The sequence below is a fragment of the Ictalurus punctatus genome, chromosome 26 (assembly GCF_001660625.3).
Source record: "Ictalurus punctatus breed USDA103 chromosome 26, Coco_2.0, whole genome shotgun sequence".
NCBI lineage: Eukaryota > Metazoa > Chordata > Actinopteri > Siluriformes > Ictaluridae > Ictalurus > Ictalurus punctatus.
Genome location: NC_030441.2, coordinates 14,701,724 through 14,728,020, shown reverse-complemented (window position 1 = coordinate 14,728,020; position 26,297 = coordinate 14,701,724). Strand labels below are relative to the sequence as shown.

Sequence of the window (26,297 nt, the reverse complement as noted above, 5' to 3'; positions counted from 1 at the left end):
CTACTAGTATTTGGCATGAAGAACTTGGGACTTCCAGCGAATGGAAGTAAACTATTAACATTAGCAATATCATACACCAAAATGAATAGTATAATATGTTTTAGAGATTATGAGACAAAATGAGAATCGAATAAAAGGGTGTCACACAAACGGCAGAATCCACAAGTGACTCCACTTCCCAGAACACACTGGGGCCTACAAACATGGCCGTCACGGTCTACAATCCCCAAAACAACACTCCACCGTTTCATCTCCTGAGCTCTACTCACACACCTGTTCAATTACACTAACACCCTGTATATACAGACTTTTGACACTTACCCAGTTACCCATGAAGTAATGCTCAGTGTGCCTTTGGTCAAAACTATACCAGTTAGCTTGTTAGCATAACCTGGACATGCATCATCCTCTTATGTTTGATGTTTGATAGAGAGTATTTCACAAAATAACTACATTGGTGACATATGTGTTTGCTTACATTCAATAAAAATATATAGTATAGTATAGTATAGTATATTATACATCTAGTAAAATATTTATAATAATAGAGCAGATGTGACTGCTCCATGACCCTGCCATCTCTCCTCATTAATCCAGCATGCTTGTGGGAAGTAGCAGGACACACCAACATGGCCATCTCTCTGTTCCGGTGATTAGATTATGACTTTATTCAGGACTTCATGTCAGTCACTTCTCAATTTCACCAGTGAGTCATTTTTATAATTAGATTTCAGGGCGCACTGTTGTTCTTATAGTATTAAAGCAGCTAAATTAACTAAACCAAAAACTCCCGACTCTCTTGGAAGGTGTTCAATCCACAGATTATTGGTTGGCAAATAATCGCTGACTCATTCGGTCAGTGTATAAACACCCTTCTCTTTTTTGGTAATGATGTCCGTCTATCCAGCCATCCATTTTCTGTACCACTTATCCTACGCAGGGTCGCGGGCAGCCTGGAGCCTATCCCAAGGAACTCGGGGCACGAGGCGGGGGAGGGGGTGGCAACCCATCACAGGGCATAATCGCTGTAACCGGAGGAAACCCCCGAAGCACGGGGGGAACATGCAAACTCCGCACACACAGGGTGGAGGCAGGAATCAAACCCCCAACCCCGGAGGCAAACATGCTAAATACTAAGCCACTGTGTCCCCTGGTAATGATGTAATTTAGATTAGATTTAGATGAGCTCAGATATCTTTAGGCAGACTGACTGCATTTACCTCCATGTTAGAAAGCCAAGGCAGGGTTAGGAAGTAGCTTAAATAAAACATGCACAGTGTGTTGGTAAAATATATTCATATTTTCTTAAAGTGTGAACATGTATTATTGGTGGAAAAACTCTGGTTTTCCCAGACTGCCACATTTGTAATGTTGACCGTAACGGAGCTTTGTCCATCTGCCACACCCGCCTCTCTACACTCGTCGCACACATGCGGCACATGTGCATTTTTCAAATCAGCAGAAAGGGTGGGGACTCGCAGTAATCTCACAGAGTTTTAATAGACGCAACAAGCTATGGACACTCCTCTGAATGAATGTTTTGGACATCAACTGGCTGATTTGCATATTAAAATTGACGTGGTGACGTTCGTGTCCTTTCTAAGTGTGCACTAATTCACAAAATACATCCTTTCCATATTCAAAGTCCTCCATATTCAATATTTTCTTCCTTTTTTTCTCACCTCTGCTGCCTGCATTTCTCAGAATATCATCAGCGTCTCACATGCTTACTTACTTGAGACTATTTTGGCTTTCCGTCTGGAAGCCAGCAGACCTCCAGCTGTTTTTTCCCCCCCTCTCTTTCTGTCTCTCTCTCCTTCCGAGCCACCGAGAAATATCATTAGGAGGGTGACGCAGGCCGTCCATCTGCTTTTCTTTAATTATGGTTTGTCACGTAAGGGAATTGGACCGGGGAAAGTGAGAGGGAGGGCGTGAGGAGCGCTGGTTGACTTGCACAAATGCAGAAGACAAAAAAGCATAAACAAAATTTGGGGAAAACATGCCTCGGAGGCTGTTTTCACACATTCTAATCAAGGAGGGGTTGTTGGAGCGTGCTATTCAAATGGAATGGCAAAGCAGAATTGCCCAGGCGCTGTCTGTGAAAGGTTCAGGGTAGTTGCTTGTGTCGAGCAAAGGTAGATTTCTCTCTCTCTCTCTCTTTTTTTTTTTTTTTTTAGTTGTTGCCAAGTAGAGTACTAGGAGTAATGCACCACATTTCTGTCATCTCACAACATTCCTATGTGATGAAACACTGGATTCAGCAAGACACACCTGTACACTATTTTACAACAACAACACACCTAAACAAACACACACACACACACACAGATGCACTCACATGCTTGGGAGCGAGTGGCTCTTTGGTTAATATGGCATTAAACAGACCATGACCGTGTAATTGGTTCGAGCCCCCATTACTCAGTGTGACACAAAAACACAGATAACTGTAAACCACACCAACCAATGACACTGCTGCAAGTGTGTGAATGTGCATTTCACTAATGATATGTCGCTAGGTGATATGGGTGACAATGAATTCCGGTAATTTGGCTAGCAATCTGAATTCAAGCTTTCAATAAACATGGTTATGAAAATATATGACTAAATCGTTGAGTTAAGCTGTGCATTTTCAGTCCTTTTTAAGATCGCTAGCATGTCTTCCTCCTATGCGACATGAAGGATTAGCATAAACATGTCAAACTGCACAATTAGCAAAGTTCCTATGTGGGAATCATTCTAACTGGAGGTTTTTTCACTGTTTTCATGATTCAGCATCGAATGCTCGGTTAATGACTTTAATTTCAGTGATTAGCAGAAGAGAAAACCTACTATGCTTATTGTACACAAACTGATTAGCACTTCATGCTAATCAAGCAAGCTGCCCTCATGCAAATTATATGACGATTCTAACAAGCAGTAGGGTTCAGTTTGATATGAAATAACCTGAGAAAAGCTATAAACGCTAACCATTTCACTACTACTTCTGTTCATGAATTTCGAAATGACCATGTTTTAGCAGGTAGCATTAGGTCTAAATTTCTACCTTTTCTTGTTTACATGAACTGGTTGCTGTGGAATCAGGTGACGTTAGCATATTAAGCTAAATTGTTCATCTTGTATGAATTCAGTTCAATCATCAGAAAGCATCGAACAGATTTTATAGCATGCGCCGTCTCTCTCCTCAAACCCGAGTGGGAGTAGAGACGACTCTTTGCTTCAGCGTGCTTAAGGCAGAATGAATAGTTAGTAGTGGTGATGTTTCTGGCAGCCTGCCCACACACACTCGGCTTTACTGTCAGTGATGTCAGTAGTTATAACATGCACTTTCTGTCAGAATGTCAGATGGATTTATGACCCCCGTGTTCCCCTGGCTGACACTTCTGTAGGTTTTGTAAATGTATGACCTCTGGTAACCCTATTAATCTCTACGTGTGGCCCCTGTCTGTCTGGGGATGTCCTTCCTGGGCTGTATCCGAGGTCCCCCCCATACCGAATGTTTATGATGTGTTTAAGTTAATGAATTTAAGGAGAGAGCCCTGCATCTCGGTGTTTACGACCCCCTACCAATGCGTACACACAATGTTTAAAAACGGAGTCATTCTCAATTTACTTTTCCGGCACGCTTTGTTATTTTGAACCGTGAGCGTACTTCAAGAGAAGATGGCTGTCTATCTTAACAGTAAGTGCGTTTTATTATCGCGTATTATTATTAGTAGTAGTAGTATTAAGAACATATATTTATAAACGAGTTACGGCTCTGATGCGATACAGGGTCTCTATCCCAACTCTTTGTCCTTCTTTCTTTCTTTCTTTCTTTCTTTCTTTATTAACCCTCAGGCACATTTATACTTCCTGGACATCACTCTGTACAGTGCTCCTTGTTTGTGTATTTTAAAGGAATAACTCATTGAGACCAACTAGATTTCATTCACGGTTATCCTTGCTAGTGGTTTGGGATGAAGTCCATTAAGCTTTTCAGTCTTATGTCGCTTCCATGTCTAGTACTAAGTCAAATAAACTAGACTTGTCTTATAATTTTGAAAGCATTTTGCTATCAAGAAATGTTGAAGAAATTTATATATAACAGTGCAGGAATAAAACAGGGTTTTTTGGGGTTGGTTTTGTTTTTTTGGTGCGTCATTTGCACACCCTGCTGGAAACAACAGAAACGCTCATATAATGTGTAATGGTTTTAATGGTTATAATGGGAATTGTATTTGTTTTAATGGAAACTGTAATGGTCCCGTGGGTTTCTACTGGTAATTTGTTGCCTTCTATTGGTGGCATGTCTAGTGGATACCGTTAAGGGCCGGTAATGGTGATGGTTTTAATGGGTATTTGATGGTTTGTAATGGTATTTGTAGTGGAAACCTTTAGAATTTCGGTGTTGGTTGCTATTGTTTTTTTTTTTCAGCAGGGAATTATTTTCCTTCGTGACTCATAGACAGCTGACTGTTAAAGTGTGATTATACACCAGATTAAGAAGTGTATGTCTGGTCAGTTACTGTTATGGCTAGAGCTGTGTATTGGCAAGAATCTGGTGATACGATATCTATCACGATACAGGGGTTATGATTCAATATATTATGGTATTGTAAGCAAGGCGAGTTTTTAAAAAAAATAATAATAATTTAGGGAAACTGTCATAGTATAAAGAACACACCACCATATGCATAAAACCTGAGTAAAAAAAGGCAAATGTAATCGGAAACGTGGGATCCGCATTTGCATGTAACAGTCCCTGTAACATCCAACATCATAGCACTACTTTTGTGCAATCTGAGCAAAGGAATTAATATTTGCCTAAAGAGAAAAATAAAAGTGCTTACAGGATTATTTAGTTAAATAATAATAATAATAAAAAATGTAAACAGTGTTATATATACAGACTGTATATATTCTTCACAGTATAGCAGTTTCTCAACAATTTCTCAAGTAGTTAACAAAAGCAAATGCACAGACCCTGTAACCCCCACCATCATAGCCCTACTTTGGTGTGTGAACTTGTTCCAGAGTCGAGAGGGATCCACTCGTTTAACGTTAGCCGTTTGCTGATCCGTTAGCTGTATGTCAGAACGGTGCCTTGCTAAGTGTGCTCTCAGATTCGTTGTGCTCTCCCTGAGTATTTGATTTTGGCATGCAACGTTTTACAAACAGCATGACTCTTGTTGGTGCTTTCTTTATTGTGGAAGCCAAAATGAGTCCACACTTCAGCTCTGTACACCGCAGCGGGAGCCGGTATAATTCTTCCATCTTCCATCAGTGGTAGCATTACAAGTTAGCTAGGTTGGCTAATGCTAACCTTAGCGGTGTGTCCTTACGCTACTTTCTGTCACAGTTTACGTTAGAGATAGCACCACTGCAGTCGGGGGTTTAAACACAAAACAAAATGAGCCACTTTCTCGAATCTTTGGACGTAAACCATTCGTTGAAAATCGATACAGTATCGCAAAACATAATATCGCGATATTCAACTGTATCGATATTTTCATCCACCCCTAGTTATGGCATGATTGGAAGTTAACTGTTATAAAGTTAAAGTAACTGGTATGAAACTGTGAACCTGGCTTACTGTAGGAGTAGGACCAAGACATTGTATCCTGCTTAATTATATTTAGCAAGGTCTGATTTGCTGAAATTGGTATATCAAGTGAGAGCTTTAGGTGATAATTGAGATTCAAGGTCTTACTGACCAGATAAGATGATATAAAGCATGTGTAATTTGCCTAAATTACCATAGATAACCAGGATCCATTGTAGCCTGGATAAACATATCAGTATTACTTGAAAAGACACAGCACTCAATAATAATAATAACAACAGCAATGATGCACGACTGTTTATATTACAATATTTATTCATTCTATTACCATGAGGTCGATTCAAACATGATTATTATTAACGAGGGAGTTCTATGTTCTGAGAAATACAGAAAGCAGTGGAATTGCCATGGACTTATGAATTTTCAGACTTATTTATTTGTAGATTCACATTGGATTAAAATCGGTAGAGATCTCATTAGTCAGGCCAATGAGAAGGTTTCCTTTTCACAAAAGATCGCAAGTGGAATCCTATTACAATGATGGAATCATTAACCTGAAGAAGCGCTAAGAAACCCTGAGAAGGTTTAATACCTTCCCAGATAAAACTAAGTCAGTTTAAATAAGGCTTTAAGAACTACATGGTGTAAAAGTTTCATGCAGTCTAAGTGAAGTAAGGGCACTTTTGTAGAGTTTTCCAAGCAAGTAAAAAAAAAAACCAGCAGCTGAGCATACAGCAGCTTGCTGAACTGAAGAATGTACCAATAATATTGCTGCAATTTTGCTTTTATATCCTGACATATAAAGAAAGTCTTTACCAGAACAGTTTGGGGAATTAAAGGACCACATTCTTCTCACGCCAGTCCTAAAGGAGGACTTTACTCAATAATACTAATGAAGCGGACTATGAACAAAAGTTAATGGGGGCCAGTTGGTGTGGTTGTGTTTTCTTAACACTACCCCAGCAGAGTCGTTAACAGGCTTGTTGTCAGGGATTGTGTGCAGCTGGCGACTGTGACATCCTTTGATACCCTCTTTATTAATGGATCAATTGCAGAGCTAATGGTCTTGGTTCTGTTTGCCAAAGTGGTTGTATAGAAATTAAGCCTATTGGTTTTTAGCAGTAATAACCTCAAGGAAGTAATTTTCAGACAGTTGTAGCAGTTTTTTTTTTAATGCTCAGTTTTTCTTTATCAGCCTTTTCACACAGAAACTTGCCAACATTGACTTATTGACTTGCATTATTCATTGATTCATCTTCTGTAACACTTTATCTTGGTCATGACTCCAGTGATTGTAGTTCCTGTTTTGGTCTAGTTTTTATTCTTATCCTGTCACTGGTTCTCTGCCTTTTGTTATTATCAATTAGTTTGTTTATTTATACCCCCTGTGGTTGTAAAGCCTTGTTGTCTTGTTATTGCCTTAAAGTTACAGCCATTTGTTCTTTTGCTTTGCATGTTTGATATGCATTTGGTACAAGTTTGGTACCATTCCTGTGGATGATGACGTGTAGTTGACTGCCCTGAATAAAAATGCCAAAAAGCACCGTTGTCTTGCTACCAATTCCACAAAGTAGTCATGGTTGCGCCAAAATAAAGTGTTGAGGTCACGGTAGTACAATGCACATTCAACTCGAATCTTCCTGTGCTTCCTCTGGGTTCTTTTTTCTTCCAGCCGCTCAAAAACTTGATGGTAGGTAGATAGGCTATGCTAAATTGTCCCTAGGCGTGTGAATGTGTTCGTGCACGATGCTCTGTAATGGCCTGGCATCCCGTCCAGGGATGCTAATGATTAATCAATGATCTGTCGTTAATAATTTAATCTGTAAAACTTATCGATGTTCAATTAAGGTCATCATTAGACTGTGTAGTTTTGAGGTGCGTGCCAGCTCATGCGCAAAACACGAGGCACACGAGGAAAAACGAAGCGAGCGGGCCGGAGTTACGTTTGGGATCATTTTGGTTTAAGTGTCGATCATGTTAATTTCAAACGTCGTGATTGCGTTTTAAAATGCAATACAACAACGAGCACCATGATATGCCATTTGAAAAGATGCATCCAGCAGCCTCCGTGACAGGATATGAAATTATGCAACCAACAATAACCTCCGTTTTATACGGCAGAAATCTCAAAAGGCAGAAGGAATAACTGAACGGCTGTGCAAATGACATGTTGCCTATCGGTGTCATCAAAGGTGATAGCAACGTGGTGTTGGTCAATTTCATTCAGCCGGACTACAACATTCCGTCAAGAATGGATTCCGAAGTGTATTAGCATCATCTAACGGGTATCATGGGCTGTGGCTCAGGTGGTAGAGAGGGTTGTTCACTAATCGTAGGGTTGGCGGTTTGATTCCCAGCCCACATGACTCCACATGCCGAAGTGTCCTTGGGCAAGACACTGAACCCCAAGTTGCTCCCGATGGCAAGCTTAGCGCCTTCCATGGCAGCTCTGCTACCATTGGTGTGTGGGTGTGTGAATGAGAACCAGTGTAAAGCGCTTTGCAGAACCACTAAGGTTAAAAACCGTTATATAAGTGCCATTTACCATTTATGTTTAGCTGCCGAACATGTAATATATAAATAATGAAATGTTATCCATGTGATAACACGTGAAGTCTGAACTCCAAGCAGGACTGCCAAAGTAATAAACTAAATGTCGGAGGTGTGTAAGACGTTACGGACATTCGTGAGCATTCCTTTTCGTACTCTCGGAGTTTTCCGTAATATGTACGATATCATATGCACATTTGGGAAGAAAATAACACATTTATAATAACAAAACAACCTATTTACTCACATTGAAGCGTGCAATATGAATAGGCTCGCATGCACGCTGTTGGCAGAGTGTGTTAGTGACGCATTGTATATTATAGTCCTTTATATTTGATTATTAAATAAGTCATTTTATCAAATGAACGTAATCACCGATTCATTTCACAGTCCTACTAGCATATTATTTAGAGTAAAAAACATTTCATTTGGGTGAGGAAGCTGGCGCTTTGAGTGGGATTTTCACACCCTGTCACGCCGGTAGCTATATGCCACTGCAATAGATGCCACGCATCTGGTGGTATTAAGGTTAACGATTAATCGATTAATTGATCATTCATTTAAATGACGATTGATCGTGGGAATTAGTGTAAATTGACATCCCTAATCCCATCCATGGTGTATTCCCACGTCATGTCCAGTATTCCCAGGATTGGCTCCAGATCCACCATATCATGTTTCCTGGGAACAAGAAGCTGCCACAATGACAAAAAAAACAAAACAAGCTCAGGATAGTGACGTATCTGAGTTGCTATTATATTACTAATATCACCCAGAGTATAATACGCCATTGCAAGCACAGTCCACTCGTTTAAACGGAATTCATTCATGAGGGTTTTATATTTTCGGTTCAGCACCACGGACAGGTCACATGTAGCTGAAGTTGGGGACCGACGGTCTACTTACTATTCAGGAGACCACATAGAAACCGCTGAAGTTATTGAGTCTGTTTTGTCTTTTATTCTTTTTTTCATGTGCACTCCAACAGATTTCTCGTAGTTGTACTGATGTGGTAATAAAGTGTTGAATTTGAGCACAGCTTCTCTCCCTGATGTCTCTAATGCATTGGTACTGTATGGCTAGAGAGATTGGCAGGCTCCAGACTATTAGAGAAAATAGCAGCAGATTGTCTGTAGTCTATTACCCTGTCTGCCTCTGTACTTAGCTGCATTTGAGGTGATGACACACAGCCAGTGGAAGTATTCCCTGTATACAATCTAGATATGCACCTCTATATAGGGAGAGATGTACAGCTATGCTATTAATAGGTCTATCCATGCACAAGATTAAGGGTGTTTTCACACGTATTAGTCAGTTTGCTGGAAAGTGGATTTTTTTTTGTTCACTATTTTAGACTGCGTATAATTAATGGGACAAAAAAGAGAAACGTTCTCATTTATTAGTCAGGAATATGGCAATGGAAATAGTTCAGAAAACTTTGCTAAGTGCGCACAGAAATCACACGGAGCACGATTACAGATTCCAGATAATGATGGCTCATTTTGTTTAATATTCACGACTCATTTTAGCAGCTCACAGCTCCAAACAAATTCTGCCCACAACCCAAAATACACGCCGTGTTTGGTTCACTTCCTGCACTTCCTGGGTCAGGGTTCGAATCAGTTTGCACGGACTAGAGTGAGACCACCTCGCTCATGGTGAGCTGTCCAAGTCTGAAAAGTCAAATCGATTCTTTTGGTCTGTTTGCAATTTGGAAAACATGCTCATAAAATACTCATGGAGATCATGGACCTGATGCTAAATAAATAACTGGATTATTATATAACTATTGTAAAACATAGACTTTATTTTCTCCTTTTTGCTAGTTGGTCCAAATATACACTTCTACAGCTCTGTCCTTTGGCTGACTTTTATTGTAATTTAGCAACTCACATCTACAAAATATGGTGTCTATAACTCAAAATATTTGATGTTTGGTTCTCTTCCTGGAGGGATTCATCCAGGAAGTGGATTCAGGTGGGTGGTTTCTGGGTGTTAGGTCTTTGTGGGTGATTTGTTGGGTGTTTCATGTTTTAATTTTTTGAATACCATCAGCCAAAACAACTTCCAAGCGTATTGCAGGAGAAGAGCCTTTGCCAAACTGATATCTGGCAGTCTTTGGATTTAAACACACACCCTTTCAGTCAATAGTACCCCAATCATTGGCTTTTGTCATAGCCAAGCCAAATGGCATAACGGATTAAGCGAAAATTGCAAACATATGCAACTGTCAGAAGTGGAAAGAGATTGCGTTAGGCCTCTAATCACTCGTCCTTGGTACAGAGTCTAAAGGAAAACCCTTTGATTATGTAAAGTGCCACCCTTTCAGTGTCTGCTCATTCTCTATTTTGGCAAGGCCATGTGATGTATTTTCCGTGGGCTGTGTTTGAAAGGTTAACAGCCTGTCACACAGCATCAAAGGTCATGGCACGCCATGTACGACCAGGTGTCACCCATCAGGATAGGAACTAAAGCACGAGCACAACAAAAGTGTGGGCTGTGTAATTAGTCGAGCTTGATGGATGGCACACAACCTAGTGATCTGCACGTGTTTTCTCCTTTTCTCTTTTTTTCTCTCCCCGTTCTCATTTTTATTTGTTTCCTGTGAGAAGTTGTTTGCAGCTTGACGCACTCCAACGAAATAGTCACCAAGAAAAACGCCAGAGAACGAAGGCTGCGTCTCATTCAGGTCCTTTTCTCAGAGTGTATGATATGCGACACATGGACGTGCATCCTCTTCGGTCGGTTGGGCTTTCACGGTCGGCTTTTAAACTTCTCCACATTGTAGAGACGTTCCAAGGTGGTGTGACCTTGTTGAACATTTGAAACAGTGTAATGTCTTCCAGCTGTGATTCCTTGAAGAGTGCATAGACGACCCAACATGTCCTCTACATCTACATCTAGCCTGTAATACTGACAGTCCATTTTTAAGATTACAAAAGCCTTTAGTGAGAGAACTGTTGCTCACTCTGCCTTCTAGCAGTTATCCTTACAGCACAACTGGGACTCGGATGGTTTGTGCAGGCGAGCAAAGCTGTCATGTCCAGGTCAAGGTCACGGTGAAGGGTTTAGTCACCCCTAGAGCGCCCACCACTTTCACACGCGCTGCTGGAGACCTGAATGCGACCCTTCGATCTGTCCTTAAATCCCCCCACTGCTTTCACAAGCCTGTAAAAGACAAAATGTTCTCATTTGCCATAGAGCAGTATCACATAGGCCGTTGCGCTGCCAACACAGCTGTGGAAGGTCAGAGTGTTAGTGGAAGCTAAAACTCAAAAGGCTTAGGCTACTCACACAGAGAACATCATCATAAAAAGGGTCTTCTATGTCTTGCATACAATAAAAGAACAAAGCATGTGTTATGGACAAAGTATCAATTTAATAATACGGTGTATATACGTTTTTTGTCATTATTTCCGCCAAGTATGGATTCTGGTTTATTATGGATCGGATCCAAGTGCAGCGTTTCGTCTGGTCTAGTGTTTGACAGGCTCCATGTAAACACCCTGTTGTTGGGAGATTGCAGGTTAAAATCCCAAAGATGTCACAGTGAGAGAGCGTAATTATCCAACTCTGTTGGTGGGAAGGATGGCATTTCCCTCCCACCCAGTCGTTTAGAGCAATGCTAGCTAATTGCGGATGTCTATTAGCTTATGTATACAAAATAGCACAGATAGTGCTCTCTTCCTACGCCGATACATGAGCAGCATTAGAATAAGAAGCCGTGCTTAGCTGCAGTCGTGTCCAATGAAGCACTTCGTTCGTCCTCCCAGATCGGTAGTTGTTGTGCACTTGCTGAGTAAATGAACTCAGCTAATGGGTGTTTTTAAATTAGCATATTTATTAATAAAGTTAAAAGCATAGTCGGTCTTGTGTGGGTATTTTTTTTTTTTTTTTTTTTTTTGTTGTTTTTATCTGATGATGTTTTTGATGGGAAGTTGCATGATGAAATGGTCGGGAATCTGAATTGTTAGGAACTTCTTTTTTTTTTCCATGACGTCTTATAAACCTTGTGTAGAAACTTTTAAGAAACATTTCGCTCCATCTCTCAACGTTCAACCATTTTATGACTTTGTCTGGATTTTGTGTGCAAATATATGTATAAAAACCGCTGTGTCTCAGATTTCTATCGACTTGAACGCGTAATAAAGGCATGAAAACTAAATCAACCTACAGTATATCCACACCATGTCTCCTGCTTCAAGAAACTGCACTCAAGAATTTACAACAAATTTAACATCCACATTTCGATTTTTTTTTTTGTTCACGTCTTTACAGCCCTAGATAGGAAGGATTTATAAATGGCAATGACCATGTAAACAAGATATGTTGAGACACAAGAAGTATAAATGGCCATTCTAATAGTGTATCTATTAAATGGTAAGTGAAGATTAAATAATGGTGAATAGTAAAGTGCAATAGCTGTACTTTTTTTCTTAAAGGATGTAGTTCTACTTTGAATTAGATCAAATTATATATATATATATATATATATATATATATATATATATATATATATATATATATATATATATATATATATATATATATGTGTTTGTCATACTAAAATATTATCATGACAGGTTTACAAATCCCAATTTGAACGTCAGATTTAACGTAAATAAACAAATACGGGGAATTTATGAGGCCAAGTTCTCCCAACAGAAAATATATTAAAATTAGTTGCTTCTAGTACCAGTTACTTTTGTTTCAACCTTTACTTTACCATCATAAACATTGACTTGTGAATTTACAAACCTTGTCTTGTGAGCCAATGGAAAACAAGTGGGCAGGACTTTCTCTTTGGTCAGTAACAAAATACAGGAGCTGCTTAGTTCTTACTATTTGCCAAGCGTTTGTATAAACCACAATATTTCCTCTCTTCACCTGCTAGGATTTTTTTTGTTAGCAATGTTAGCACATCTGAGAAGACGAAAAAAAAATGTCTGGGTAGGATGGGGATTATCAAACAAAATGCCAGTGGTATAGAGTTTTATTTGAATACAGGGAACCATTTAATGGGAGAGATTGGGGGATATTTGCCTTCAAGCCATCATGCCTAAAGTAGGCCTTTGCAGTTGATCACTCGCAGATGTCCGCCTTTCTCATGCGAGGGTCAGCAATTTAAATCTCTAACCTCATATTTCAGACGTCCTGTAGCGGTTTCCTCCCGGCCAGATTTCAGAGTAGCGTGAACGGAAAATGAAGGTTGAAACATTTGAAAGGTCGTAGTATGTGTGCATCTCCTTCCAGAGGACAATTTGTGGCCGGGAGTTTGTTAAGGGGTTTTTGCGTGATGTTAATCATGTCAGGAATCCGAGGTATGGCGAACTAATTCAGTCAGTTATTGGAAAGCGAGGCTAAGCTGGGTTCAGCGGCAAATCCCTAAATACAGCCATTATCTGAGTTTATCCCCGAAGGGAACGCTTTGTTTGTTTTGCTGTTCCATTGACGGATCCATTCATCTCCCAAAAAAAAAAAAAAAAAAAAAAACGCGCTCGTTATTCATGCCGTACTTTATCAGTTTGCCTGTTTGTCTTCTTCCTTGTTGCAGTAATTGGTTGATTTTTTTTTTTGATCGTTTCATCATACAGCAATTTACTACGTAATTAAAGAAATACAAATCGATAAATAAACCTACCATTGTTCAGTGGAATGGTCTATGTTTGTCTTTTTTTTCTGACCAAGACTTTTTTTGTGTGTATGTTTTCTCTTGAACAGGTTTGTGTTGGTGTTTGGCTGCTTGGTGCTGTCCGTGTTCTCAACCATTCCTGATCATCAAGAAATGTCATCACGTTCTCTGTTCATATTGGTAAGATTGTGGGATGAAAATACAGGTTATATAGTTGTCTCTCTGAGGAGATGCCCTAATGGTTTTATGTAGAACCCTCCAACAGAGGATTTGTCTTTCAGAAAAGGTCCCAAGCACAATTCTTTAAGAAGCTTTAAAAAAAAAATGTTTACCCTTTTGAAGACGGTTTTCTGTAATAGTGTACTCTGGGAGCACGAATCCTAGTAACCTATAGCAAAAAGGGTTCCATCTAACATCATAAAGGGTTCTTATGGGCGAATTAATATAATAAGATGTCCACGTAGATCGCTTCAACTGAGTGTCTTCCGATTAAAGGTTCCAAGTAGAACCCCTTAGGACCCTCTTCCCTTTAACCACACACTTTGTAAGACACATATGCACATTCAGTACACGGATAAGCATGACAAATTAAAGGAAAAAATGGTGGCCATCTGCGCATATCGCATGACTGTAAAACGGTTCGATCAAACGACGCAAAATGGAGTGATAACTGAGTGAAAGGATTTGTTCTGTTATACCGGGTAAATGTAAAGAACATACTGTCCCACTCTTATACGTTATGTAAATATATCCAGAGGGACGTGTGGAAAAGCGTGACATCATGTCTGTTCCTACTGGATTAAAGCCACGATGAAAGCTGTTGCTGGTGCTGCTGAAGGTGCAGATCAAAAGCTCTTTGAGGGTTATTTAGTTACTCATATGTTCTATTCCTGGCCGCTCCACTGTGTCATGTCCTGTTCATAACTGACATCCAAACTACCTCCGCACTGGAACAATTTAGTCTTCTCCGTCTTACTGATGTATAGCATAGCGCTTTAAACGGAGAAAACATTTTAGCGTCCTGTTGTAAATCTGTTTACCTTTAAAGCTTAGCTGATTATGAGTATCATCAACATATCATTTACTTAGACAGCGACAACTAATCTGAGTGACAGACGAAGCCATTTACAGCTAATTGATCAGATCGGTAAACATGACGTGCAGTCATGGAACAAATCTGAGGTGTCTGGATGGTGAGACAATGGATCCCATCATCGTAAGTGCATTTCGGTTTTGTTACATGCTTCTGCAGCTACAGTAATGAAATAAGGGATTAGCGACGGCTTCGTAATCAGATTAGCTCCCGATTATGTTCGTAAATCGGACTCACCTGCATTTCCGACACAAGGAGAAATGCTTAAACGCTTCCTGCTCGTTTTATCATCTGCCCTCAGGCAACCTGGCAGGGGTGTTTGGTCCGCCACGCAATTATACAACCAGTAGAGACGTTTAAACTGTACTGTAATACAATATTATACAAATTCATAATACACATGCACCCACGCATAACCATGTGCTGGTATTGTTCAGGATAAGATGGGTTACCAAGTAGAACCTCTTTGGAATTTTGTTTAGGAACCTAAGAGTAACACTTGAGAGCACGAGCTACATCCTTAGCAACGCAAAAGTTTGCATCTAGCTCAAGTTCTTCAGGTTCTTGTCTTTATGGATGACTTCTTAACGTTTCAATGAGGATCTCTAGACACAAGTGTTTTCTTGTTAGAGGAGGTTCCATGTGAAACCCTTTTACAAAAGATGAACTCTCCGTAGAACCTTTGAGGAACCCTGTTTTGTAAGATTGTAATCTTGAGAGCAAAAATATAGCCAACTTTTCTTCCCTGTGCCATCTAGAACCGTAAAGATTTCTTCAGTTTGGGTCCTCAGCGGCAACCCTCAAAGGTTCTTAGTAGAACCCTACGACAGAGAGTTCCAAAAACTTATTTAGATAGCTAGAACACTTAAACATCCACAGACCCCTTGAGGAACCATGCTTATTAGGTGTAGTCAGCCTCATCTCATGAATACCATGATGTATTTCATAAACTTGATATTCACATGATAACACATGCCTCATCCTGACTGGTTTATTCCATCTTCTGACAGGAGTTTGTGATGATTATTGTGTTTGGGATGGAGTACCTCGTGCGGATCTGGTCTGCAGGCTGTTGCTGCCGGTATCGGGGATGGCAGGGACGACTGCGGTTTGCCCGAAAGCCGTTCTGCATTATAGGTAAGCAAGATGGTTCTTTGTTTGTCAGGGTCTTAAAGAATTTATTAACTGTGTTTATTACGATGATTCATATCCAGTTTGGTAAATGAGGCCACTGGCTAGATGTTTGTATGCTGTCTGGGTCACAGTGGCCTTGTTTCTCCTCATGACCTCTGTGTGTGGAGTTCATTCCATCATCGCAGTCTAATCCTCTCGGTGCTAAGCGGTTCAGTTTACTCACTCCCACCTGACACCTGGGCTCCAATCTGGCAACCTAGCTGTGTCATCAACCAGCTACAGAATCCGAGGCCGTTAAATAATGCCTTCCTGTTCGGCAGCCTGTTGAATTATTTGCTCATCAAGGCAATACTCCAAAGTGGCAACACTCCAATCTGGCAACCTTCTCCACCACTACATCAATTCATCTGTCTCCCTTTATCAACCGGGCACATGTGCAATCTGGCAGTCGAAACCTAGCATGTTATAAAACACTAGTTTCAGATCAGTTATTCTTTTGAGCCAGGCATGAGGGTCTGAGAACTGTGTTAAAAAAAAAAAACATGGTTTCTCGAAGGAACAGTTACACAAAATCACTCAGCTCGTTCAAAACCGTTTTCCCGGAGCAAAATGAGCAATTTAGTAGAAACATTTCCCCTTTCTCCAGGCCTCATCCATGCTCCTAAATTTGCATGTGAAATCAATTTTAGGCCAGACTGAACGATTTGATATCCGTGACCCAGTGTAGATGGCTTTGGTTAAGCAGCGCAGTTGCAGCCTCATTTCCTTTTGGAGTCATATTCTGCAATCTGGCAACGAGGCCACCGGGAGCTTTAACCTCCTCCATAGCTCTTTCCCACTGCTCCTGGCCTCACTGTGTGTGTTTGGAGTGGAGCTTGTTAGAGATGAACCGTCTCACCTCTTACGTGCGTGTGTACGTGTGTGTGTGTGTTTGCAAAGCCAGCATTTTATCCCTAGCCTCATGGTCTGCACTTAAATAGCGCTTTTTAACCTTAGCGGTTCTACAAAGCGCTTTACACTGTTTCTCATTCACCCATTCACACACTCACACACACACTCACACACACACCAATGTTAGCAGAGCTGCCATACAAGGCGCTAGCTTTAGAAACTTGGGGCTCAGTGTCTTTCTCAAGGACACTTCGGCATGTGGAGGCACGTGGGCCGGGAATCAAACCGCCTATGTTTAGTAGTTAACCCACTCTCCCACCTGAGCCACAGCCGGATGGTCATTATTAACAAGTAGCTTCCTGCATGTGTGTATGTGTTTGTGTATGCGTGTTTGTAGAATGGTCCTCATTTGATGGATCAGCAAGTTGTTATAGCCTGAAAAGTATCAGTTTATTTCATTCTGCGTTAGCCGCTATATATATAACGTGTGTGTGTGCGTGTGTGTGTTTATTTGCTAAACCAGTACTTCCTAACTCATGTAAAAAAAAAAAAATACTGAATCAAATACACCGTGAACTTATTATATGCATTTTTTTACTTACTTTAGTAGTACTAAAGTTCTACTAGTACTTTATATTAAAGTACTACTAAAGTAGTACTACTTTAGTACTTTATATTATTTATTTATTTTTCTCCTAATTATGTCAACTGCCTGATAGTGAGCTAACACAGCGTTAGAAAATGAAAGACCACTTGCATATAAACATTTTATCTAGTGACAGTTCAGAGTTAAACACTTTTTCGACGTCAGTAAATAAGGTGTACTAAACAATCGTTAAAAAAAAAAGAAGAAGAATTATATCTTACCATGAACGTGAGGTGAAAATGAGAATCCACTCCTTTTGGCTGATTTGGAATTCGAGGATCCCCTTACCTGGCGCGCTTAAGTGTTTTTTAGACAGAAAAGAAATCAAACTCGGATTACTTATGGACGGGGTGCCAATCCATCCCAGGGACACATTTATACACTCATTCATACACTATGGACATGACAGTCATCCTACCATGAATGTCTTTGGACTGGAAACCGGAGTGCCCAGAGGAAACCCCCCCACACACAGTGCATCGGCGGGAATCGAACCCCCAACCCTGGCGGTGTGAGGCGAACGTGCCTATATGTCCAAGGTGTGGGTTTTTTTTGTTTTTTGTTTTTCCTTCTCCAATCGCCAACACCAGATTGAGTGTTTATTTAGTTTTGCCAGCTTTTAATGAACCCCGTGCTCTCCATGTCATTATAGAAGCTGCCAGGCCTTATTAAGCTCTATTGTGGTTATGATCAATAAATAAAGAGTAAGATTTTTCCTCATTTGGCAGGAAAGATATAACGTTGATGAACTGGAGGACGTCTCACAGGCGTTCGTGCGAGTATGTTTTATTTATAAGGCACATTTAGAAACAATTTGCATCAACGAACGCGCTAATGACAAGTAAATAACGCAATCGTAGGCATCAGTATAAACGAATGCACACAACAGACAGAGCCACACATATGAACTGTGTGTGTTATATCGGGCTTTTCATTGTGTCAGGCTTTCTATTTGCAGGGATGTTTTAACGTATCGCGATTGTTTCTCAAATTATTCTGTTTATATTCAATTTCATTTAAAAAAAAACTATCATTTCATACCACATAAACATTAGGGCTGTCAGACTCCCTTCGATGATATTCTCAGTTCAATGACTACTTTGTATTCGACTGCGCTCCAACACACTCCACATGCAGATTGCAGAACAGTGGTGTAATTGTTGAAGTTTTCTGTAAGATGTTTATTTGACATTTTCCACACGAGTCTCAAGCGTCAGCACTTTGTAACGGTCAGACGGAAAGCTGTAACTTTGTTTTTCGATACGGAAGAGTCTTTAGGACGGAGGACATTTGTGTTTATAGCTGCTACAGCATAAGTGAAAAGAGGAATTGTTTCATGGATGTTGCGTAACATTAGATGTAACTATAAATGGATAAAAAGTTTGATTTGTCAATTCTTTGCTGTGGTGTAACAGGAATAAAAGACGTCACAGCGGGCCGCATCACACCATCCTGTCATTAATTATTCTTTTCTTTAACCCTGTCGTGTATTCCTTACTTATAGGGACCACAATAGAAACGTGGCTTTATGATGAATTTATGAGCAAATTATTCAGTTGCGTGTCATGGCTGTATATTTAAATCGTCCAATAAATTCATTCATTCATTTCATTCAGCTTAAGTGGATCATTTAATTGTGAGCGATATTAAGTCTAGCACTGCTGTCTTACAGTTTGAAAGTCTGAAATTCTTGTTTTGGGCTGTAAATACACTCCGAAAACTGTGGAAAGCTGCAGGTCAAAATTTAATACGTATGAAAAGAAATTATTTGTAACATATATGTTACAGCAAAGTGAAATTCTTTTCTTGTTAGGAACTTTGGGACAGAATATAGTATAAGTATAAGGTTTATTTATTTATTCATTTATTCATTTATTTGCTGGAGGAGACTGCGTCTTAATCACGTAAACTGATTTCTTTATGGATAAAATGATCATTGAAATTATGATCATTCGTTTTAGAAAGTAATTCCATACTAAATATTTGAAGTAATTCAATTCACATTGCAATATTCAACTGTGGATTTTGAGTTTAAAGCTGGTGAAAGTTGGCACTTGTTTAGATCCCTTCAGTGTGAGTCAGATTGGCAGCTGTACAATGTAACAATGGTGTTATGTATTTTTTATCCAGTCCACATTCTGTCTAACTAGTTTATGATTTATGAAAAGCAGAGGCCTCAACTAAATCAGCGTGTCCCTGAAGTCCCGACACACGGCAATGAAGCATCGTCCTCATTACTTGCGACACCAAACAACGATGAATCGGGGCACATCGGAGCGTGGAGACTTTGTTTGGGGGAATTTGAGATGGATGGGATGTGAGGAAGGGAAAACGGGGAGGGAAAGCTAATATTATTGGTCTGTCTGAGGCTTGGAGCTGTTTGTGTTCTTTGAGGGTTTCTTAAGTGGATGTGGGTTTAGTGTGAACTTCCTTTGTCCTCTCATCTCATCCTCAGTCTCTAGGAGTTTCTCAGGGAGTGAGAGAGTACATTATGGGGGAGAAAGTAAAAACCTGATTGTTTCTTTTTAACAGCAGGAGCCTGTTCTCATTTTCAATTTTTGTAGTTAACCCAAACATTGAGACATTGAGCGCTGCATGACGAAAGAGGAAGAGAAAGAGTGAAATCCGTTTTTCTGAGAGCGATATACTGTAATAAAGAAAACGAGGAAAATGATGACTTACTGAATATTTACAGGTGTGATCCTTTGGCTAGACAGATCTGGCCTGTTTAATGTTAAGTTTGAGAATTAGCTGGGCCTTTTGGAGCGTCACTGGAGAGAATAAGAAACAATTGGGGGGGGGGGGGGGGGGTTTAGCATTAACTGTGTTTGAGAATCGAGTTTTGCAAAAAAAAACAAAAAAAAAAACAAGCATCTTATAGTCCTGGAATTGATTTTGCCAGCACACACCCACTCTATTGTATTTACATTGTATTTACTTGCAAGTATTTTAACATGAATTTCATTTTAGTCAAACGATGTATTTGCATAAAAATCTGTGCATTCGTTCCAGGCCTCACCGTACAAATCAACAAATCAAAATTTCCTTTCTCTTTTTCTCCATCAGACATCATTGTACTGATTGCATCGGTCGCCGTGGTTTCGGCCGGTAGCCAAGGCAACATCTTTGCCGCGTCGGCACTGAGGAGCATGCGCTTCCTGCAGATCTTGCGCATGGTGCGCATGGACCGCCGCGGAGGCACCTGGAAGCTTCTGGGATCTGTAGTTTACGCACACAGCAAGGTACGCTTTTATATTGACCTGAATTTGAATTTTATTGAAACCCCCCCCCCCACACACACTCACACACCAATGGTAGCAGAGCTGCCATGCAAGGCGCTAACTTGCCATCGAGAGCAACTCGGGGTTCAGTTTCTTGCCCAAGGACACTTCGGCACGTGGGGAATCGAACCGCCAACCCTCCGATTAGTGGTCAACCCACTCTACCAGAGCCGCCCCAATACTTTGTGTAATTCACACCAGCTTTGAGCTAGGTAATTATTCACGCTGTCTAAGAGAAACAGAATGCAAATAAACTCCTATAGGCTATGCTTAGATTACAGAAAGTAAACTCACATATTGGAGCATATCTACTCGAGGTGGTCATGGGACAGTTTTGAAAAAATAATTTTTATCCCCAATCAGGCCTGCTCTCAAAGAAATTCTGACCAATCCCAGCCAGTCCTACAGTTATTTTTGTTTGTACTCGCATGCAGTATATTCTGGTGAAATTAGTTGGTACTATTTTCCCAAACTATAAAGAAATTAGTAACTTAAAACACAGTGACCCTGACCATGATGAACCAACTACTGGAGATGAATGATACACTCCAATACATTCTCATGCTAATAAACATGACATTACTTTTTCACAGGATCCCAGTCTCAATGCACTGCTCCAATAGCTTCCAAATTTGTGCACATTTTTTCATTGTTAAAAACTATAACTATGTAACTATAAAGCAGTGATGTACTATCAGAGCTGCCTTTATAGGGAATGACTCCACACCAATCAGATTCAAGAATTCAGCAGGGCAGTGGTATAAATATACTTACCAATGATGGAAAGGTGGTTTGGGATATGTAGTCTCTGCAAAGCTTAAGATTTTATTCATGATTTAATTTGTCACGATCATGCAATATTGTTTAACAGGATTAATTTTGAGTCAGTTTTCCATAATTGGACAGTAATCCATTTTTAACCACTGGGCCATAACACTGCTATACGATTCAAATCCTTCCTTTCTTTCTTTTTGTGAGGATTCTCATCATTCCTTGAACCCAGAATGATACACTAATCTCTGTCGTTAGTGAGGCTGGATTACATCCACTTGGGGACATTTCGTTTTCAGAGTGAAGCTTTTGGAACAAATTCCGTTTTTGCACTTGCCACAAGCAGTAACTGCAAAGCTTCATTAAAATCATCTTGTGGGCCATAATTGAATTGAAAAAAGAACTAGTGTCTGTTATTCCACTAATGGCAAAAAAAAAAAAAAAAAAAAAAACCACAATGTGCTAGTAATTCATCTTTAGCGAGCCGAAGTTTGCAACAGGGATAAATAGATATGAAATCGCAACATTTCTGTTTTTTTTTTTTTTTTTATTATTGCAATTTGATTGATTTTCCCTTCCAAATAAATAGATCTCCCCCAGTTATTTCGTGTAGATTGATGCCATAAAATCCGAGTTAAATCCAGTTCCACTACAAAACGTAGGAAGTTCAAGGGGGGTGAATACTTATGAAAAACAAAACATGTTTTGGTAAAGAATTGCAGTCTGTTTATCTGGTTTGTACGTCCTTTACTGTATGTTGACATGAGCTGTTGATGTGTTGTTGATCTACCAAAATGATTTTTTTTTTTTTTTAAGTCCAGCAGACTTGACATTAAACTAAACGTAATGTGGCCCTAACCCTAGGTACAGCCGTGTAAATATTAGAGAGTTTGTACCAAACAGGAAGAGGTTTTTTGACTCTCTTGCTCTCTTCTACTGTTTTCTAGGAGCTTGTGACTGCCTGGTACATCGGCTTTCTGGTGCTCATCTTCGCCTCCTTCCTCGTCTACCTTGTAGAGAAGGACTCGAATAAGGAGTTTTCTACGTACGCTGACGCACTCTGGTGGGGCACTGTGAGTCTGGGTGCTTTTATAGGAGCTCTGGTGTGTTTTCCTCCTTGTTGTGGTTCACTTGAGCAGATGAGAACACAGCAATCGCCCTCAGCTGTGGACCAAAAGCCTGAGAGCGTCTGGGGAGGCGGTGGTCTTGGTTTGGTCCACAGCAAACTACAGGTTGTGAATCAAATATGAAGCAGAAGCTAAAAACTGAATCAGAACAGAGCTGTAGAGCTGTGGAAGTGCCTTGTGTTCTGGATATTTGGAAAAAGGAAACTAAAGAGATATTTTATAATATAATATAATATATATATATATATATATATATATATATATATATATATATATATATATATATATATATATATATATATATATATATAATCGCTATATATAAAAAATTATGTCAATGTTTATTTAGTGCTCACTCTGTATTTTCGGGTGAATTTCTATGTACACTTGGCAAAGATTTGTTTTCTTTTTTCCATCTGTGTTATTTCCAACCAATGAAATAAGATTTTACGAGGTGCGAGCCTTACACACCTCTCTCACGCCACTCAGCCAATGTTTTTGGGTTTGGTTTTTTTGTCAAATTATGTGTAGTATGTAAACACACTGCATAGCAAACGAACCAGAGAGTTTCAGCATGGCTCTGATTTGGATTCTGCAAACACTATCGATTACCAGGTGTAAAAGCATACTACTGTAAATCAGCCGTCTGACTTCGAACACCACCACCACCTACTTTCCCGTTCTTCACCCAGTATACCCAATATATATCGTTGTGAGAAATGTTCAATTGTTCATCCCATGAAAATACATCTCATGAGTAACTGATCACACATTTCCTGGATTATTAAGATGATGCAACAGCTGAGCGATTAAGGCTCAGGAACTTTGTAAGTTCAAATCGCACGACCGTCAGAAAGCCCTGTTCCTTCTGCTAGGCCCGTAAACATCACTGTTCAGTTAGTATTCTACCTTACATTATATAAAAGTTTCAGGGGATGCATCCTCCATATCTTTTGTCCCATCCATTCTGTCTTGTTTGTAAAATAGGGTTCAGGTGACGGACGTTCTTTACTGTGGCTGTGGCTTTTTAAACCAAGTCATCATCGTGAACTAAAATGACAGCTTTTCTTTTTCCGTGGCTGCACATGAACGCTCATGATAAGAGCAAGACTGGAGAGGATCAATAGTTCGCACGTCACACTCAGGGCGAAGTCTCTCGATCAATAGGAATCATTTTCCGTGTTTAGACAGGAAGAAAGTAGAGATTGAGAAACGGAGAAAGAGAGACGGGTCATGAGAAAAGGTGTGACAAAGCAACAGGACTAGATTAATATACGAATAGCAGCAGGGATTCAATCATGTAATTATAGCACCCGTATGACCTAGCTACATTTTTGTCAAGACTGTTGGTATTAATTTAATGAATTCCCTGATATTTGTCCTCTTGCGTTGTATAGATTACTCTGACCACTATTGGCTATGGAGATAAGACTCCCAAGACATGGACGGGCCGCTTGCTGTCCTCAGGCTTCGCGCTGCTCGGCATCTCCTTCTTCGCTCTGCCTGCGGTGAGAATCAAACCCACATCACGCTACACTCCAGATTACTGCCCATCTCATATCTATGTAATTATATCTTGAATTTGCAGGGTATCCTGGGTTCAGGTTTCGCTCTTAAAGTCCAAGAGCAGCACCGACAGAAGCACTTTGAGAAGAGAAGGAATCCTGCAGCTTGCCTCATCCAGGTAGCAAAACGTTCTAATGTTTACGTTTTTAGTAATTGTGTTCATTTTGAAATGTCCAGCAGGGAAAGAATAAGCAGCTGGGCTTGTGTTTTAACTAGGGATGCATCTGTATCATTTATTTTTCAGACGGTGCGTGACTGTGTGTTTTTTTTTGGTATTATCAACACCGGAATGAGTTACCTACTCAGGGGCATCGTGGAACATTTTATGTAGCTCTTGTTGTTTGCTGCTGCTGCTGTGTGCTGCGAGCAAAGAACTCCTCATGCTGAGTTGTATGTTTAAGATGTTATGATGTTTAAGCAGTATCTGGTGTCTGTAGAGGGTGAACGTGGGCAACCTGAGCACGCTAATCTGAGCAAGATGGCATAAAACACACCTTGACTAGCGATTAAAAGTGTAGACTGTAGTTGTGTCCAAAACGACGTACTATACTCTTACTCTATGTACTTTACCGTCTAGTGTATGAATTTTAGAAGTGTAGTATCGTCTCAAATGGAACGCTAGCGTTTTTTTTTTTTTTACTAACCGGAAGCAGAAGCTGTTTCCCAGTCAAACGTGCGTAATGCAACGCCGCTAGCTTTAGCAGAATACCCAGAGTCAAGGCCCCTCCCCTTTTCCACTATGTAAGCAAAGCTGTGACCGTTGAGTGCATGAAGTGTCCAAAATTCCACAAGTAGTTTGTTGTTGCACTTCTCCTTGTTGGAATTGTCACTGTGAACACACTACTCACACGGTTTTTTCTGCAAAATGGCATCGAACAGTGCATAAGTATGCAATTTAGGACGCACTTTATGTCTCAGTGCTCAGTGCTCGCAGAACTGAATTGCTCACGCAACAGTTTCTCTGTACCGTATCTTTACTGCCGTAGGAAGATGCCGTAGTTCTTGTTGTTTTTAATTTTTTTTCACAAAACACAGTTTGCAGTCCACTGTGCTTTGATTTCCGGCCTTATTCATGAAATACATCCAGATCGCTGTCATTTCTTCTCATCTGTTCATTACCGTGACAACGTACACTAGGCTTACGTCACATAGCATCGTGCGCTAGCAGATGTTGGTATCACATTTTTTTTTATTTTTTTTTTGCTAGTATGATTTAAATGAGCACATTACTGCATCGCTAGTCATAACCTTAAAGAGATCTGCCACACAACTTCAACAATGAGTTCTTAATCAATTTTCTTCATAAACGTAGTCATATAAGCCATATACCCTCAGTCCGCTCTGAAGTGATCACGGTTATACAGGGCAATTTGAAGCACCTACAGCAGCCATTTGTAGAGTCGTTTCAAGCTGAAGTCATGAACAGCATTTATTTCCAAAGGCTCTTTGAAATGGCGATTTTGAAAAGAATAACCCCCGGACACTTTCTCCTGGCCTGTTTAGAAATGTAGTTCAAGGCTAAGTATGAAAGATTCTATTTAGTAATTGTAAATGAGATGGACAAAATAGCTGAAAGCAAGAAGGGCTGCATGAAATAACCTTTATGTAGGTTTCATATCACTGCCTCATTGTAAAAGCCTTATAGCTCATGCATTTATATTTGTGTGCCTCAGCAGTGAATAGCAGCTATATAACAGCAGCTGTGATGTTAGTTCCAGCTGCAAGGCACATCACAGGTTTTTATGAATGCACTCATTCTGACACATTCTATAGTTGTAATTTACGTTTGTTTGTTGTTTTTGTTTGTTTGTTTGTTGTTTATTTTTTAACAAAATGTGAAAAGTTTTCAGGACAGAGGGCTTTCGTTGTAATATGACAAGCTAAATCTTTAACTTGAGTTCAAGAGAGTGCGATGGGAGAAATGAAGCGACTATTTATAGCTGCTATAGCATAAGTAAGAACAGAAGCTAACATTTCTGTAACAAATGTAACTACAAACGTACGACATGTCATAGTTTAATAAATGAAAACTTCAGTTGTTTTTAAATGGAAAATTTTCCACAG

General features: G+C 39.9%; 1 protein-coding gene across 2 annotated transcripts in view; it reads left to right on the top strand.

Annotated features, from left to right (window-relative positions):
• Positions 1–26,297, top strand: part of kcnq5b (potassium voltage-gated channel, KQT-like subfamily, member 5b) — a 103,103-nt gene that overhangs the window by 58,583 nt on the left and 18,223 nt on the right. For both annotated transcript variants that reach the window (XM_017458055.3, XM_017458053.3), the window contains exons 2-7: positions 13,814–13,904; positions 15,828–15,954; positions 20,555–20,730; positions 22,488–22,613; positions 24,065–24,175; positions 24,256–24,351. In XM_017458055.3, coding sequence (XP_017313544.1) covers positions 13,814–13,904; positions 15,828–15,954; positions 20,555–20,730; positions 22,488–22,613; positions 24,065–24,175; positions 24,256–24,351 — 727 coding nt within the window. The remainder of the gene's footprint in view (positions 1–13,813; positions 13,905–15,827; positions 15,955–20,554; positions 20,731–22,487; positions 22,614–24,064; positions 24,176–24,255; positions 24,352–26,297) is intronic.